Source organism: Lynx canadensis, chromosome A3 (assembly GCF_007474595.2).
Source record: "Lynx canadensis isolate LIC74 chromosome A3, mLynCan4.pri.v2, whole genome shotgun sequence".
Taxonomy (NCBI): Eukaryota; Metazoa; Chordata; class Mammalia; order Carnivora; family Felidae; genus Lynx; species Lynx canadensis.
The window spans coordinates 88,977,947-88,995,555 of record NC_044305.1 but is presented as its reverse complement, the minus strand read 5'-3'; the positions used below and the strand labels follow the sequence as shown (position 1 = coordinate 88,995,555).

The following is a 17,609-nucleotide window of genomic DNA, read 5'->3' as shown; positions in this document are numbered from 1 at the left end:
ACAGGTCTTGCTTTTAAGGATGAAGGACACGTTGATGTGTGACAGTAGGAAAGGCAAGTCGATGAGCGGAAGAGCAGGTGAACTACAGAGCTCTATTGGGTCCTTCCTTGCTGTTTCCTGGCTGGAGGCCCTGTGTCCGTGGGGACAGGTTACAGGCTCAGCCTTATGCCCCATCTCGGAAGTTTTCATCTACACAGAGGAGTTCTCCGGGGACGGGTGCGCATCCTGGTGAAGCTAGGACCCGGGGCTAGCATGGTCAACTTCTGTGAATGGTGCCCCGCCCCTCAGCTCCCAAGTCTCCCTTTTTCCTCAAGTGTCTCCTCAACTAGAGGAGCCACCAGTCTCTCAGCATGCAGAAGTATGCATGTTCTCTCTCTCCAACAACCCACATGGGCCTGTTTCCCACCGCTCAACAAACTTGGAAACTCCCAAGAATAGCCTCCCTTAAGACACAGAGTGGTCCTTCCCTATGTCTGGCCTCCATTTCTCTTGCTGTACAGTTGGGAGCTAGAGACCAGGGTAGAGACCACCAAGGCACTGCACAAGCTTGCTCTGCTGGTCCCCACTGGTCCCCAGAGCCGGAATCCGCCACCCAGGCTCGAAGGCTCTGGGGTTGGAGCTGGATGCCCATGTCATTAAGAGAGAGACTTTTATTATTCCCATAGGGAAGGGAGATACAAGGGGATCACTAAGAACTACAGCGGGTGCCTGGAAAATAAATTAAAACAGAAACGCATCAAAACAAACAGGAGATAAGAGAAATGGAGAATGGCTGGGAGGCTGCAGTGGCTGGCGGCCCGCCCAGGCAGGCAGGCTCTCCGAGGAGAAGGTTGAGCAGTCCTAGGCCTCAGCCAGCCCATTTCTTGTCCCTCTGGCAGTGGTAGCCCCAGGCTCCAAGCCCTGTGAGGCCGTGACTCGAGGCCTCCCCGAAGCCTGGCGGGGGAGCGGCCAGAGTCCAGCTGGGCCCACCCGGGGGCCTGGCCAGCAGCGAGCAGATGCTCTGCCCTCATGGATCCGTGGCTGCCCCCCCTAGTCATTGGAGGTGACATCGATGTCCTCCCCGTTGGCCTGCTTCGTGGCGATGCGCCACCGGTTGATGTGGTGGGAGCCCTTCTTCTTCTGCTCAGACTCAGGCCCCTCTTCCTCCAGCTTCTGCCGCTTGTACTTTGTCCTCCGGTTCTGGAACCACACCTTCACCTGGGCCAGGGAGGGAGGGGCAGAGGTAAGAAACACCCAGGAGGCCCCCAGAACAGGTACTGGGGCCTCAGCACCCAGGCTGAGCTGGGAGCCAGTTGGGGAAACCAAGACCAGGGTCCTCTCCTCTGGCCAGGTGCCACCTGCTGGGTCCAGAAGACTACTCTTCCAGATGCGAATGAGGTGGGGCAGGGAGAGGACACAGTGGGTCATGAGGAGCCATTTTCCCATCCCTCTATCACAGAGGGAAGGGAGCAATCATGGAGCTGCCGAGCATCCTGTAGCCACAGCATGGCAGAAGGGAGGAACCCAGGCTCTGGAGCCCAGCAGACCTGGGTCCCTACCCATTTCTAGAGAAGAGAGAATAACTGCTCCTTCACGAGGCAGAGATGAACAGTAAGTGGGAGAATATATGAAAAGCCATCGCATGAGTCCTGATGAGCTCCCTGTGGGCCTGAGATGGGCCCCACCTCCCAGGGCCACCCTATGCTCTTTGCAGCACAAAGAGGCAGAGCGGACATGGCTACGTGACCAGGAGATGATGTCCACACCAAGAGCAGTGCTCACAATAGCCAGAGCATGCCTGGGGTCACGGACCCCGCCACTCAAAAGGCTCTGACTCACACACCATCTAGGTCAGTCTCTCCAGGGGACCCTGTGAGCAACGTCAGGTGGAGTTACCCCCATCCCACATCAGAAGTAGAGCTGGACAGGTGGGAAGTCTGGTCCCTCATGTGGCAACTCCTCAGGGTAGTCTGAAATCCACCAATGAGGCCTCATCCTCCTTAGACATAGCAGTGTCTGCAGCCCCACCTGGGGCAGGGCTCTAAACTTCCTGCCCCCAAAGCCTTGGCCTCTGTAGCCTATCCAAATATGGGAACAGGTCACATGGGAGAAATCACAGGGGACAGAGGCGAGCTCCTCTTTAAACATAGAGGGTTCCCCACTTCTGTGTCAGGCATTGAGAGTCCTGACAAGGGGAGGGTTCAAACAGTGGACAACTATCTTCTGTGATGGGTTGCGGGGTGCTTAGAGGGAGGAGCAGGTCTGCAATGCAAAGCCTCTGCGAAGTGTCTTAGTCCCATCTCTAATCACCCCTCGCTTCTCCCACCTCCCCCAGCATGTGATCAGTGTCCAGGATACAGCCTTTAACATCTTCGTGGGCGTGATCTAGGAGGGTTGTCCCAGCTTCCTGACTAGTCTTAGTGCTTGGGGACTGTGGAGAAAGTCTCACTCAGTCTGTCAGCTCCTCCTGACCATACAGTTCTTTACTTGGCCTTACAGAGCCAGGCCAGCACCCCCATCCTCAGAGCTAGTAAAGGTGAGTCTGGGTGCTGATCCTTTGCTAAGTTCCTTCCCTTCTCTGGGCTTAAGTCCCTCATCCATAGGAGAGATGTTTTTGGGGGCCCCTGCACCTCCAGGGCACCTCCTGGGCCTTTGCTCCAGAGGGTCCCTGGGGAGGTGATGCAGAGATGGCAGTGTTACAAGGCATGGATGGTTTCCTGAAAATGACAGCTCATTTAAAAAGCAAGCAGGTGCTCTCACCTGCAGCTGGGTGATCTGTGGTGTCCATGACAGTGGTGACTGGTAAGTCATGTGTGTGGAATGATGGTGAGCACCTTGGTTTTGGCAGCAGCAGTTACTGCTGAGGGGAGATCCTGGAACCCTGGGTGGGGCCAGGAGCAGTCCTCAGAAGACTACCCAGTCCAACCCCTAGTCCCTGAGAATGGCTGAGAAGCACAGGTCTTAGCCATAAAGCCAGGCAGTGGCAGCCAAAAGCAAGCAGGCCTGGCCTCTGGGCATAGGGAGCAGTTTCCTGCCCAGGACATTCTACCTTCATGCTTCCCAGACACTACCCCCATCCCCTTCGTGGAACTCACCCAGTCCAAGGCTTCCCCTAAGAGCACACCCTTCCCAGGGTCTGCCCTACCCCTTGATTTTAGAGCACTGGTTGGGGGTGGGGGCAGCCAGCCAGAGACAGGAAGAGATGAGGTGCCTGGCCTGGTGGATGGTGTAAGAGGAGGATCTTCTTCCCTCATTTCTAGGGTAAGGTGCAAACCTGTCGCCTGCATGTCTCACCCCAGGTAGACAAGGGAGAATGGTAGATGCTCTGGGTACAAGACTTCTAGATTCCATAACCACCTTTCCTTGGGTACCAGGCTGGCTAGGCCCTGGGTGGTTCTGCGTGGCAGAACTGCGTGGCAGCCAGCCTGGTCCCCACCCCCTGTCGTGGAGCCCACTGACACTACACCAGCCAGTAGGTGGGTGAGCTCCTATGCCAGGCATTTGTGTGTGACTCAGGCCTGGATGCAGGGTTGGGGCAGCATTCCTGAGAGCCCAAGGGGCTGGCCAAGGGTTAAGTGTGCCCAGCCTAGCGATGGGGCAATCCGGGGAAGCCCTGGGCAACACCAGGACCTAGGGCCCTTCCTGCACCTTCTCCCTCCCACACAACTCCCAAGTCTCCTTCCAGGAAGGATGGATGGACCCAGCCTGCTACCCTCGCCTCACAACACTGGCCCAAAGAAGGAAAGTTTCCAGGGGTGGAACCCCAGGTGCAGGATATGTTTTCAGGCAAGGGCCAGCTTCCTGGCACACCCAAATGAAAGGTGATTCGGAATATTTTCTCCATGAAAACGACTGGGGTCAAGGAGGCAGATTTTTAGAAACAGGGATGCAAACTCTCTCCCTAGGCAGACTGGCTATCTTCTGAACAGCCTTAGGCTGAGTGACCAGATGCTGTTTACAAAGACTGTAATAACAGGGGGATGCTTCTGACTTCATAATATCAGTGAAAATGGCAGGATGCAGTTTGGGCACAGTGTGATCACAACCATGGAAAATAAAATCTATGCATGGGGAAAAAAAGACTAGAAGGAAATGTACCTAAAGTGAGGGTGACATTTCTTTCTTCTTTCCACTTTTCTGACTTTTCTTTAATGCATTACTGACAACAGTTAATAGTTATTTTTTACTTAGAAAAAGAAGAAGAACTGGGCTCTGAGTGTAGTATGAGACAAGAGTGACATCCCATCAACCTCTCTAACCCAGCCTCTGGGGTCACCCCGGAGCCCTTACCCTAGAGGACAGAGGCCCTAGAAAGGCTACCAGCTCTGGGAGAGCTGTGCCTATTCTGCACCTGCCTCCCCGGAACATCTGCACATGAGCCCTCAAAGACACAGTTGGGATGTTGGCTAAAGGAATCCCTCCCCCATCTCTGAGTCTCCTGGGTTTGGAGAGAGGTTCCCTGTGGTCTCCAAAGTCCCCATCCCATTGAATGTCTCTTTTTCAGGTAAGCCGGATCCTTCCAAGATTCTCCACTTTTGCCTGAGTTACCCACCTGGGGTACTCTTCCTTAGCCTTCAAATTCCTGCTCAGATGTTCCTAGGCTGGGCCTGCCCTATTGCCCATCTGTACTTCCTTAGTACTTTTCCCTGTCGCAGCAACAGTGACCCCAGCAGTGGGTTAATTTATTTGCTTGAACCTTTGTCTCTTCATCAGGCTGTGAGAACCCGGAGAATCAAAGCAGTGTATAAGTCTACTCTAGAGTCCCAGTGGGCATGTTCCAGTCTGTTCAGCAAGCTGGGCAGAGGTGAAGTGACCTGCACTCTGCTCTTGGCAAGAGGTGCCTAGGTCAGAAATGGAAAGCTGAAGAAAATCAATGGTGGAGGGAATTGAGATCTAATCAGAAAATGGGTTTGGGAAGTGCAATTGCTGGAAAGATGGGTTTAGTTCAGTGGACACTTCTACAAGAGGGTCAACTTTTTTATTTTAATTTTTTTAAAGATTTTTAAAAGTTTTATTCATTTAAGTAATCTCTACACTGAACCCCAAGATCTAGAATTGCATGCTCTACCGACTGAGCCAGCCAGGCTCCCCCAAGAGGGTCAATTCTTAATTCTTCATGTTGTGAATTGGATTAACCACTTCTAGGGAGAATCTGGGGGAGGGAGAAAGACCTATTGTTGGGGGGCACAAGGGTCAGCATGAGTCAAACAGGACGAAGAAAGTGCTGTGGATAAATGAAGGAATGCATGCATGCATTAATGTATTAAAGGACTGATTGATGTATGTATGCATTGATGAATGAAGGTGTGTATGTATTAACGAACAAATGAATGGACAAAGGAACTAACGCACAAGCCAACTACAGCTCCAGCCAATTGTTTCAGATTTTACTTTCGAATAACCTATTTGAATGAACCAGATTTGGACCCTTCTTTTCTACTAGTCCCCAACTTTAGTCCCTCCCAAATGGAAGAGTCTGTGGCTCCTGCCTGCATACTTTCAGACAAATACTTGTCCTCAAGGAGTTTGAACACCCTATCGAGATAATAGCCTTTTCCACTGGGGATCCATTTCCTACTATTTGATCATATGAGCTACTCTCACTCACAGGGTCAAGCCCAATGTCATGAAGCTCAGCCCTCACCCCACCAAACTGAAGCCACCTCTGACTCCCCATCAACCATAGCCCTAACTCTTCCTAAGCTTTCCTGTCTCCTCCTCTGTCCGACCATCCTGGATGCTTGCCCTCACTCTCAGAGAGACATCAAGATTCATCCGCCTCCGCAGGACCAGGCGCTGGAGAACCACTCCAGTCTGCCTTACCTCCCCTGCCCTGTCCTGCCTCCCACTGGACTCCTGGAACATGAATGATGCAGAAATTCTTGGAGAAAAGCCAAGACTTGAAGAAGGGATGAGTCCATCTCAGAACCAACAATAAGCTAGCAACAAAGGCCTCTTGACCTTTCCCTAAAATTCAAGTCATTTTGATATTTCCTTCTCATCTGTCCCCCCCAAAACAGAGCTTTTCAGAGCAGGAAGGGGCCCCAGGAAGTCTCCTTACCATGCTCCTGGGGGAAAAACCCATAGGCAGGTAACTATACACTCCTTCCTTCTAAGAACTCCCTACCTGTTCTTGGGCCCCAAGATGGTGGCCAGACTTGTCAGCTCCCACTCCATCTTAACTCACCCACTTCAAACCCTCCCCTTCCTTCCCACCAACCTAGAATCCTATGCATCCCACTGAGCCTTCTGGGCCTGAGGTCTCCTGGGAGCCTTCCACCCATACAGGTCTCCCCTTATCTTCCTCAGTCACGGTGTGACTTCAAGGGGACTCCGGTCACTCACCCTGTGCATATCCCATAAGTGTGCACACTTTACATTTTGCTCCCACCACCAAATGAGGAATCTCCAAGGCTAAAGACTCCATTTCTACACTCCTTTCCCTCATAGCTCAAGTGAACTCAAAGCCGGAAAAGGTGAAGAAACACCTGCTGAACTGGTCAAAGCAGACAGGGCAGCTGGAAACACGGACCAATTGATCAGCCTGGAGCAAACAAATGCTTTCTCTCATTCCCCATAAAACTAACGTGTCACCCCACACATGCACATAAGCACCCGAGCTGCTGTCGGGGCCATGTGTATGTATGATATCACCTGACCTTTGGGCATCATCTCACTGCTCATCTGTGCTCCACACTGTGGCACATACATGTTACACACACACACACACACACACACACACACACACACACACACTTGCCCTCACAGCTCTGATCTGACCCAAATCTGGGTCTGTGCCACCAGACTGAAGCTTAAATGGGCCTCATTCAGTCATCGAGGTCAGACGCTGAGGCTGCACCACAGCAGTGAGGAGCAAGTAATTAGAGCCAGAGGGGAGAACTAGCCCTTTTCCCAGGACCACTCCCTCCACTTCCTGGATTGATCCACTGCCATCCCAGTACAAACACCCTCTCTCAACCAAACAGACAAACCTGCCCCCAACAAAGAAGCCCAGGTTTCCCACCTGCCAACACTCCATACTAAAGCTTTGAGCATGCATACACCCCCGAGCTCTGGCTGGGTTAAGACCCACACGTTGATTTCCTTAACTCTCCCAGAAGTTTTATCCATGAACTGGTGGAGAAAATGAGATCATGTAGATTAAAATGCAAGGGAAAGATAGAAAACAGAGGGACAGGAAGGGGTCAGTGACTGCCGAAAGCAAGGGAAATGACTGATAAAGTTAACACATGGATATGAGTACAATCAAGAGAAATTCGCCTATTCATTTGATACATGTTTATGAAGCCTCTATGCCTTGCTGGTCATTGAGCTGGACCCTACAGTATAGAGAGAAACAAGAAGGCTTGACCTCTGGCTCCCAGAGCTGGCCTGTTATTCACCAGAATCACCCAGAGGGCTGTTTTAAAAACATTTCCTGGATCCCATCCTGGAACTCCTAAGAGAATCTCCTGAATGGGGCCTGGGAATCTGTATTTTAAGATTTCTTGGTGCAATAGATCTAGCCAGTCCACAGAGTGACATTTGGACATGATAGATAATTAAACCACAGCAAAGTCCTATGTGTATTATGATATATGGGAGATGTACTGTGAGCTCTGAGAACTTGCAGGAAGCATTATATAGAAACACAGAGAAGTAGAATATAGATGAGCCAGAAACTCAGGGCTGGAAAGAACCACGGAGTTGATTTCATTAAATCTTACAGATACAGCAGACTGAGGCCCAGAATGAAGACAAAGGCAGAGCTGATGACATGACAGGTAAGCACTAGCAGATATTTGAACATGCATCTGTCAGTAGCTAACTAGATCTGCAGAGATGGAAGCTTGAGATGGATGGTAGATACACAGAAGATAGAACAGATGATAAGGAAATAATCAACAGTTGGGTAAATGAGAGCTATTATTAGGAAGATTATAATTAATAGAATATATAAATTAACTAGCTATGGAGAGGCAGTTTAATGAGAGCAGACAGAAGTGCGTGGCTAGATATAAAACAGCTATCTGTGATGGATTGGAGAGCCCTGAGAGACGAATGTAGGTACTGACAGTAGAAATAGATGGCAGGGAACTGATGAGAGAGACTGTCGCTTGACGAACAGCTGATAGCTGGAAATGACAGGTAAGTTTGCCTGATAAATACTGAAAGATGGACAATTAATTAAATATATGGCATAAATCCAAATAATAAGTACCAGAGGGACAGAAAGCTCTGATGATGAAGGAGACTGGATGAGGCAGAAGAAACACTGGACTAAGTCAGGAAACCCAGGTTTGGGACTTACTGTAACACTAACCTGATACACTACTTTAAACAAAGGGAAGGGAAGGACTGGGGATGAGAATTAATATTATTTGAGTTCATATTAGGTGACTTTAATCTTTAAACAACCTATCTTCTGGATGAGAACATCACAGCTCAGAGAAGTTGAGTAACTCACCCAGGGTCACACAGATAATGAAATCCAAACTGCCTGCCTAGGGAGCTCTGCCCAGTTGGTGTCTCTTTCCCAGAATCCTCACCTGAATAGATGAGCCTTAAGGCTCAAGGTTTCTCAGGCTCAAACCTCCCATAGTTCTATTGTGGTTTCTTGTTCCATATGCTAAAACCAGCTCACTTATAGATAGAATATGAGTAGACATAAGAGTTTTGACAGTGATGCTGGATATGTTAGTCTATCTGGGTTTTGTTTTAAATGTGTTTGGAACATAATGAAAATGAAAGAAACAATCATTACATTTACTAACTGGCATTGTTAGGAGCAAATAGGCAGCTAGATTTGGTGTGAAAGAAAGTTAATTAAAAATCCTCTCACTGAGCTAAAAAATTGAAAGTTTAAAAGCATTGACATTATTTCAACAAGTGTTAATCTGTGGGTGGGAGGATTATAAACCATTTTGTTTTCTTACACTTATGCAATTAAAATTTAATAACTAATACTTTTTAAATGATGTTAACTATAAACACCATTCTTAAATTAACACCTTGTTTTAGACAATAATTTTAAAACACTCCCAGGAGGGAACGGGGGTATTATTTTTTTAACTTGTTTTTTTAACATCTTTCTTTAAAACATTTTAAAAATTAACTCTATCATAAGCTTTATCTCTGCTGTTAGAACAGCCCAGCTAGCAAATCTGAAAAAGCGTGGGTCCTGCAGTGGAGTCCAGAGTAATGCATTGATTAAATGGGGGCATCAGACAGATGAGACAATAGATGCCAAAATGGGACGCGAGGACCGGCGGGTGATGTCCGCCAGGGGAACTGGGAGGCAGTTAGGGTCTGAGCCCCCTTCCTATCTTCACTGCTCCAAGGAGACCCCAGGCTGCCCCCTCAAGATCCGGGACCAGGATGGTGTATCCGGGATGCTGGCAGTGGTGTAGTAGGGGCCAGACCAGCAGGAAAGGGGAGAGGAGGATAAAAAGCGGGCAAGCATACCTCTCTCATTTGCAGATCTGGGAGCTGTCAGGGACATAAGGGAGTAAGGTCTCCCGAGGCCCATTCAGACCCTGAAATCCGCCTCCAGGGCACCGGCCAGCCCCTCCAGCAAGTCTTACTCCCAGGGACCAAGAGCTTAGGCGGTGCTTCCAGGCAGCATTTATTTATGGCGACGTCTTTACACATAACAAACCCAAGTCTGCCTCCCTATAACTCCAATCTAGTTCTTAAAATTTTTCTTTTCTTAATTATCCATTACAAAAACACTCTTATAATGTCACCCAGTTCAAAACCCCTCCAACACCATGGAGTTTGTTCCTTTCCCCAGCCCAACGGCCCTTCCAGTGTTTGAACACAGTCCCTGACTCCCAGACTCTACTTTCGCACCATCCCCTGTCTGCGCGCCCAAACGTTTACCAGTTTTGAGAGCCCTGTCTGCGCAGAGATCAGTGCCACCCTGGGACCCCAAGCAGGGTCGGGCCTGGCTAATCTCCTCTGCTTCTGATGTTTACAGCCTGAGGACACGTGGGCTTTCTCCACACATCCCATCCGCCTTCGCCAGCTCTGCCCATGAAAAGCCCAAGCAGCAAAGCCAGTGTGGGAAAGGTCTGGCCATCCCACAAAACTGCGAGCACCCCCGAAGAGTGGCGGGAGAAGGGCTGCAGTAACCACAGGACTGAGACGGCTCCAGTGGACTCAGGGGCAGCTCAGGAGTGACTGGGGCGTGGGGCTCCACGCCCTGCCTCCTCCTGATAAACTGGCACCTCCTATGGGCTTGCAGAGCAGACTGGGGAAGTGGTTTGATTCCAACCTCCTGGTGGTACTTAGTGTTTGACAGAAGTCCTGCGGCCTCCGCGAGGCTAAGCGCAGCGGGAGGGAAGGGGCTCTAAAGACTGGTTTAGCTGGAGGGCCGCGGGGTAGAGGCCGTGGTGGCTTTTGGAACTGGGTGGGACAGAGCTCCGGAGAAGGCGGGGATGAGAGTCGGGCTCCTCCTGCACCTGCCCGCCCCCCCCCCCCCCCCCCCCTGGGCTGACCGGCCGAGCGCGGAGGCCCGCGGGGTGGTTATTACCTGCGTCTCGGAGAGGCTGAGGCTGCCGGCCAGCTGCTTCCGCTCGGCGCCCACCACGTAGTGGTTCTTCTCGAAGGCGCGCTCCAGCCGCAGGAGCTGCGAGGGCGAGAAGGCCGTGCGGATCCGCTTGGGCTTGCGAGCGAAGGGGCCGTGCAGAAGCAGCCCGTCCTGGGGCACGTCGCTCGCTGCGGCCGCGCCGCCGACGGCAACACAGCAGGTACAGACAGAGAGAAGGGGCGCCGTGAGCCGCAGCCGGGCCGCCGCCGGGCCGCCCGCGGGAGCCGGCCAACCCCGGCCCTCTGGCCCGGCTAGCAAACGCCCTCGGCGCTTCTCTACCCTCTCCAATCCTTGACTCCCCGCCCCCACTTCTCCCTTTCCCTCTCGCCGCGCCTTCCTAAAGTCCAATCCCCTGTCCTCCCCCGACACCTAGGGGGGAGAGTTAGGGTCAGAGTGCTACCCTGTCAGTCGCGGGAGGGGTGGAATAGCAGAGCTGCGGATCACTCCGTTGGGCCAGGAGGAGGGCCCAGGCCTAGTGAGGCGCCAGCCGGCCCAAATCCACAGCGCCTGGAGCAGCGGAAGAGGCCATGGGGTGGGAAAAGTCCTTTAGCTCTCTTTGTCCACTTTGCCCTGTCCTATTTCCCTCAGAAAAGCCAAGAGTAGAGACAGGGCTGGATGTCAGGAAAGTGACACCCTCATGCCAAACACATTTTCAAGAACTAGAAGGTAGGTACCCAAGGCACTCTCTTTTCACACCTGTTTAAACCAGCCTTGCAGCTAAATGATTAGGCTGCTAGCCCTTTGAAAATTCTTGCCAACAAGCTCAGGCTCTACCTTGCAAGTGGTAAAAATAGGCCAGCAGCTAGGTCAACGTCCAAGCAACTCCTGAAGGTCTAAGGTCAGGCTTCTTCCTCCCCCTTCCCCACCTCTTTCCCCCAGGCCTTCTGGTAAAGCCCACTCCCCACAGGAGACTCCTACTGCTCTCCGTGGGAAAAGGCCTTGCTTCATCCCTGAATAGTCCCGTGCTGAAGAAACACGTGTATAAATATCTAGATGTCATCTTTCTCTCTAATATATATAGATATAGATATATTGGTTTCTGCATGGGCGTGTGTAAATATATGCTCCAGCCTCCCTACTGTCTTTTTCTCCCATCTACCATACAGGATTTTCAAAGAGTGTGATTGTCCCTTGGCAAATGTTGGCCATCATGGGAACTCAGCTCCTACCTGCAGGAGGAGGGGCTGACACTGGGTTCAATGAGGCCGGGTGGTTAGGTCAGGAACTACAGAAGACAAAATAAGCTTCCACCCACAGCTTCAGTCTCAATAAACCCCCCACTAGGCCTTCACACAATCTCTGGCTTGGTTGCACATGCTAACAGGCTTGAAACAGGCCCTTACATCACCCATGGATCTCATGCAGTGGCACATAACAGTCCCCCTGACCCACTGACAATGCAGAGCCCTAGATGGAATGTTTTCACACAGTTAGCTGTTGAGATTTGACTGATCCAATTAATTTCTTCAGAAATGGCCACTGGTTTTACCCAATTTGACCTGTTGTTTTGTTTAAGATAATTGTTTGGATCTCCGTTGAGATCTCCCATCTCTGGAAACACTTCTGTAAGTGAAGTAAGGTCATATAATTGAGATGTTGTTGCTAAAACTCTCCAGGTAACTGTTCATGTCCCTCTGCTGGCGGATACTGATTGGCATTACTTTCTTTGGAGGACTTGGGTCCTTGGAGTTTGGACACCTACACAGGTGAACTTTATTGCTGAGGTTTTCTGTGGAACAAGATTGCTAGAGGGGAGATAAAGTCCCCTGACAATCACTTATCCATTTCAAGTGGCTGGATCTGTGCAGCTACAAAAGGGAGTGGGATCACATCATAGGGGGGATGGAGGGGGACAGCCTGCCCAGTGGGCCCTTCAAGGTGGCAGCAGGCCGAGGGCTGTTAGGCCTGACTGAAGGCAGTTTAACTGGTAGTGGTGGAGGGGACAGATGATCAGGGGAGATGGTCTGGAAGAGAGGAATAATGAGGAGAGAAAGGAGGAGACTGATCCAAGTAGAAATAAGAATTAAAGTCTTAAGTGGGTACCAGTGTGATTAGGCCAGGGAAAGGTGGGAGAGGTGAGTGGGAAGCAAATACTTCTTGTTGATATTAAGTTGCTTCAAAACACAGCATTGTTCTGAGCCTGGGTGAAGTCCCAACAGTGGTTTTTCCTCTGGACAAGTGATCTGGAGAGGGAAAAGGCCTTGATCATCTCAGAGTTCACAGGGTTTGGCCTCAGCAGCTCAACTGACCCAGGCTAGTGAAAAGTGAGGTGGCAGCCTGGAGAGACCCTGTAGGTGGGAGCGAATGGGGTGCAGGGGTGCCTAGGGCAGTCTGTGGCTGAGAAAGCAGAACTACAGTCTGCCTCAGTGTGTGTGACTTGATGGCTGTTTTGTAATTCTGGGAGTGTGTGTGGGTCACTTGTGCGGTGAAGTTCTCTGTCTTTGTCTTTATAAACCCAAAGTGGAAGATGGAAGCAACAAGCTTCTCTCTCCTGACATACGCATGTCCCTTTGCCTCAAGTCTGGCTATTTTAGGAAAAGCTGGGCTGCTTGGTTTATTGTAATGTTCTGTTGGGGGCAGATAGCATATGTATAGTATTCTGTATGTGCAGAAGCACGGGGGTCCTTCTGACCCAACCTCGAAGAAGCAAGGGGCAGGAAAATTACTCAAGATGCTGAAAAGTGATGACAGATTGGATTTCAAAAGAAGCTAGGCCTTTCCCTATAAGAAAGAGGTGGTTTAGTGCAAAACTAACCATCCTGAGAAACTGATCAATAGCTCTATGTTTCTGTAAGGACAGTGATGCCTTAGGTGCCTATGTGCCTGGTACCCTCTCATTATGGGTAGGGGGCCTCAACAGTCCCAACCACAGCTTCAGTTCCCCCTAACTGGACCACAAGAACAGAACAAGCTTGGGGCTGGGGTGCAGTGTGGCCTGTTTCCATGCAGTAGTTCTGGCCTGTGGGAGTGGGCTGTCAGTTTCAGACAAGGATAGGTGGAAAAGTGGAGAGGGGCTGAGTTAGCCTTCCCTGGAGCCAGGAGGAACTGAACCCCAGCCCATTTTGCTCCGGCCTCTCACTTCAGGCCCCTCCAAGGCAATGACTGGCAATAGAGACTCCCAGGAGTGAGGTGGCTGAAGGTGGGAGCTAGGGATCCGAAGTGCCCAGGCAGACGCTGCATTCTCTTCTGGAGAGGCCCGGGCCGGCCCGGGGTTCTGGGTGGCTGGCTGGGCGGAGGAGCCCGGGGCAACAAGAAGGAGAGGCCGGCCAAACTGCGGAGATAACCTCATTCCCCCTCCTCCTGCCGGAACAAAGGCGCCCTTTGATGCACCGGCCCATTGCAAACGCCGGTCCCAGTGGGTTGGGGCTTCCCAGGCCCCCTCCGGACGCTGTTCTTGGCCTGGAAAGTTCCTGAGTCCGGGTAATAACACCGAAGTGCGGCCAACTCCGCGTCTCCGCCGGCTCCTCCCCTTTAGGCCTCGAAGGCCACCGGCTTCAGGATCCTGACGCCTGATCCAGACATCCCGCGTGGGCTCTGCCTCTTCCACCTCCTGGCTCTGCCGGAAAAGCTGCTTGCCTGCGCGCGGGCCCGTGCTGCCCGAGAGCGCTGCGCACCGAGCGCAGACATGTTCCTTTTCGTTCGTGTAGGGTTTCGTTTCTTGCATTAAAACGGGGCTGAAATGAGCATCGCAGAGACCCGGTTCTCTAGAAAACGCGGCGCCGGAGGGCCTGGGACGGCTCTGCCCGCAGCCCCAAGGCCCCGTTGGGACCGCAAGGCTCACAGCCGCCGGGGCGCGCACCGGGCTGCAGCGATGAAGACCGGACCCAAAGCCGAAACGTGTCAGCGTCCGAAAAGTCCTTCAGTGTCCAACGGATTTCCGAGTTCAAAAATTCGGCCACGCATGGCTCCATCTCCGCGTCCAGACACGGTTCTTGAGAGAAAAATCCAACCGTTTTTGCAACTCGACAACGTGCCCGCCGGGACTGATGGCTCAGGGAGCGGCGGCAATTTCTGAGAAGGTTTTTCGGAGAATTCATCTGGCCTCGCTTGGCTGGGAATGCTCAGAGCTGGATCTGTCGCGAGGTGCCCCCGGCCCTCAGCGCGCCGCGCCCGCGGGGACGAGGCTAGAGGCGGGAAAGGCAGAGCGGAGGGCGTGGGGCCCCGGGTCCGAAGCCAAGGGCACAGCTGCAGAGACCATCGGATGAACAGAGACCACAGGGCTTAGGATCGGTTCTGCCCTCTCCTCTGAGTCCCTGTCCCTGCACCATCCTTCTAACCACGGGCCCCTTGTGCCCCGTTCCGACGGTTCAAAAGCAGCCGCGTCTCTCAGATCGGCCCATGGGTGCCAGGTTTTGAGACCCAGGCCAGGCCCCACGGAGTACCGAAGTGGTTTACTCAGTTTTGAATAAAACTTCATTTATAGCAGTAAACAATGATTGTAATTGACAAGTTTCATGCCCAAAGCTGCTGACACCATAGGCTTTTTTTTTTTTTTTTTTTTTGCCCCCAAGATGATTTGGGCAAATCTTTGAAATCCCAGGGGGACAAGTCTGCCCACAAAAATTCTTGTTCAAGTAATTACATTCTTTTATTTTGTGGGATCTGCTGGGTCAATATCTACTGGTCAGATGGGACTAAGCAAATTGACAAAGCAGGACCGGGAAAGCGGCTCTCGGTGAAACAGTGAAGCACCTATAGTCAAAGCTTCAAAAGATCATTTTTCTTCTGTTACCTAAATAATGGTACCAAGCATCTGGTTTACTTTGTGTAGACCGCAGTTTATCGTCAGATTAGGTTGGTAGCCGAAGCTCTCTCTAGCCATATCCTTTTCATTTGTTTCACTAAAAGCCGGGTTACCTAGCTCTGAGTCATAGAACCTCACGAGGCTGAGGTCCAGTCCCGTCCACACTAACAAAATAAAACTGGAAACTAAAGCAATTACTTCACAAATTAAGGCCATTCTTAAAAAAAAAAAAAGACAAGAAAAGAGAAACAAACTTTAACAAATTCAAGGAAGAAAACGAACTCCAACAAATGCAACTCTATTTCCTTCGGAAAAGTCAGATAATTGAAACGTGTGTGTGCGTGTGTAAGGCCAGTGGGGTATCTTCATTAGCAAACCCACTGCCCAGTGCAGAGATGGGAGAACAGCCTGCCTATGACCTTAAAAGTCCTCTGCCCCCGCCCCCTGCCTGGGAGGACTGCCGTCGGTCCCCCAGCAGCCGGGCGGGCTCCCAGAGTCCGCGCAGGGCGGACGAAGCCGGTTGCTGTTGCAAACCTTCCCGACCCTGCGTCTGAGAGGCACTTGTAACTTGGAGAAGTCGGGTCGAGGTTGCTGAGAAACACCCCAAGACAGTGGAACACTCCACACTGAACATTAACTCTCCAGTTTGCCCTCCCTGCTGCCCCTTCTTTCCACAGACCCGGGGCACGCGGGTAGACTTTGCCCTGCTCCGACGCGCCAGAGAGGGCGGATATCTGGGAGTTGGTGGTGGATGTGTAAGCGAAGTATGGTCCCAGGTCCAGCTGGGGCGGAGGGAGAACCGTGAGCGCTGCGCTCACTGGACTGCGACTGGCTCGGCCGGGAGGGATTCTGGCAGGCCGCGGGAGGATCAGGAGAGGCTCCAAAGATGCGCCCGGGCTTGGCGTCCGGACCGGCATCGTTTCTGGGAAAGCCTGGAGGTCCCAACCTGGCTCTCTGGAAGGGAACCCAACACCGCGGTAGCGCGTATGGATCCGCCGCGGCTCTTCCACATTCGGGGATCGGCCTCTGCCGACCCACAGCCTTCTTTCAACAACTTCTGAACAGCCCCGCGCGCCCCCGAGCCTCCCCCGCGCAACCGCAGCGTGGGCGCTGGCCGGCCGCCTAAGCGGGCACAGCATGGGCACTCACCCTGGAAGCGGTGGCCGAAGAAGCGGTTCCGCAGGACCCAGGGGTAGAAGTGCAGAGGGTCCCGGTGCTGGGCGCCGAAGAAGGAGTGCGGGGGCTGCAGCGGGGAGGCGCCCAGCTGGTGCGCCGGGTGCACGGTCAGCGCGGGGTGGTTCATGGCCTCAGGGAACACAAGCTCGGGCCCACCGTAGAGCGAGCGGCCGGCGCCCGCGGCGGCGGCGGCGGCGGCGGCAGCGGGGAAGCCGCTCACGAAGGCCGCCTCGGCCGCGCCGGGGTGAGGGTAATTGAGCGCCGTGGGCCGGAGTGGCTCCTCCGAGGCGGCCGCCGCCAGGGGATGGGAGCCGGCGCCCCCGCCGCCAGTGCCCCCGCCGGTGCCGCCGTCCTTGGCTACCAAGGACTCGATGGTAAAGCCGCGTTTGGCTGTGGGCTGGAACATGGTCGCGGTCGCCAGAGCCGAGCGAGGCAGCTGGGCTCTGGGGAGCGCTCCGCGTCCTGGCGCCGCCGCCGTGCGGGGTGTGCACCCAGCCAGGCACATGCACACACACCAGCACCCCTCACCTCCCCCGCCCGCCCGCCCGCGCTCAGACCCGGCCGGCGAGCCAGGCGCGGTGAGGCGAGGGGCGTGCGAGCGAGCGAACGCGGAGTCGGGCCACGGCGCGCAGCTAGGCGCGCCGGCCTCTGGGGCCGAGCGGGCAGCTCCCGGCGCAGGCACTGGCGCGGGTTCCGTGCGAGGCTACGAGCTGTCTCTACGGCCTGGGGGCTGAGCCCGGCCCCCTCCCTCCCGAGTCCAGCCAGGACCGACCCCCGCCCCTGGTCCTCCCAGCACTGCCCAGCTCAGCCTCGGCCGCTGCTCTGCGAGGCGCGAGTTAGCCGGCACCTGCCCCGCGCTCGCCCATTGGCCGCCGCTCACCTGCCCCAAGGTGGGGGGCGGGGCGGGGCGGGGCGAGGGACGGCGGGTGGGGAAGGAGCCAGCAGTCGGAGGCAAAAAGCGGACTGGAGCCTTTGCTGGGCGATCTAGGCCTCCCCCCCCACCCCTCATCCGCCCCTTGCCACAAGCTTCTCCTCGCGTCTCTGCCCTTTAGCTGAGTCTGGCGACCGCTCCAACCACCTCAGCCCACGCGAGAGCCGAAGAAGACGTCCGAGGGGCCT

The 17,609-nt window shown here is 53.4% G+C and overlaps 1 protein-coding gene across 2 annotated transcripts; it reads right to left on the bottom strand.

The window, feature by feature from the left end:
* Positions 1 to 632: 632 nt before the first annotated feature.
* Positions 633 to 16,996, bottom strand: EMX1 (empty spiracles homeobox 1). 2 transcript variants are annotated; one of them, XM_030310839.1, is made up of 3 exons: positions 16,464 to 16,996; positions 10,514 to 10,698; positions 633 to 1,197 (listed from the first exon to the last, which is right to left on the bottom strand). In XM_030310839.1, the coding sequence occupies exons 1-3, from the start codon at positions 16,993 to 16,995 to the stop codon at positions 1,030 to 1,032; spliced, it is 885 nt and encodes a 294-aa protein (XP_030166699.1). In that variant the 5' UTR covers position 16,996; the 3' UTR covers positions 633 to 1,029. The 2 variants fall into 2 exon arrangements, with proteins under 2 accessions (XP_030166699.1, XP_030166700.1); XM_030310840.1 differs by having other exon boundaries at positions 10,514 to 10,694; positions 16,460 to 16,896.
* Positions 16,997 to 17,609: the final 613 nt, after the last annotated feature.

Bases quoted from the DNA above. Each gene is read 5' to 3' on its own strand.
- EMX1 (XM_030310839.1), bottom strand. From the start codon at position 16,995: ATGTGCCTGGCTGGGTGCACACCCCGCACGGCGGCGGCGCCAGGACGC. The intron at 10,699-16,463 runs GTGAGTGCCCAT...GCGCGGCCGCAG, and splicing joins CTTCGGCCACCGCTTCCAGG to CGAGCGACGTGCCCCAGGAC. The intron at 1,198-10,513 runs GTAATAACCACC...TCCCTGGCCCAG, and splicing joins TCAGCCTCTCCGAGACGCAG to GTGAAGGTGTGGTTCCAGAA.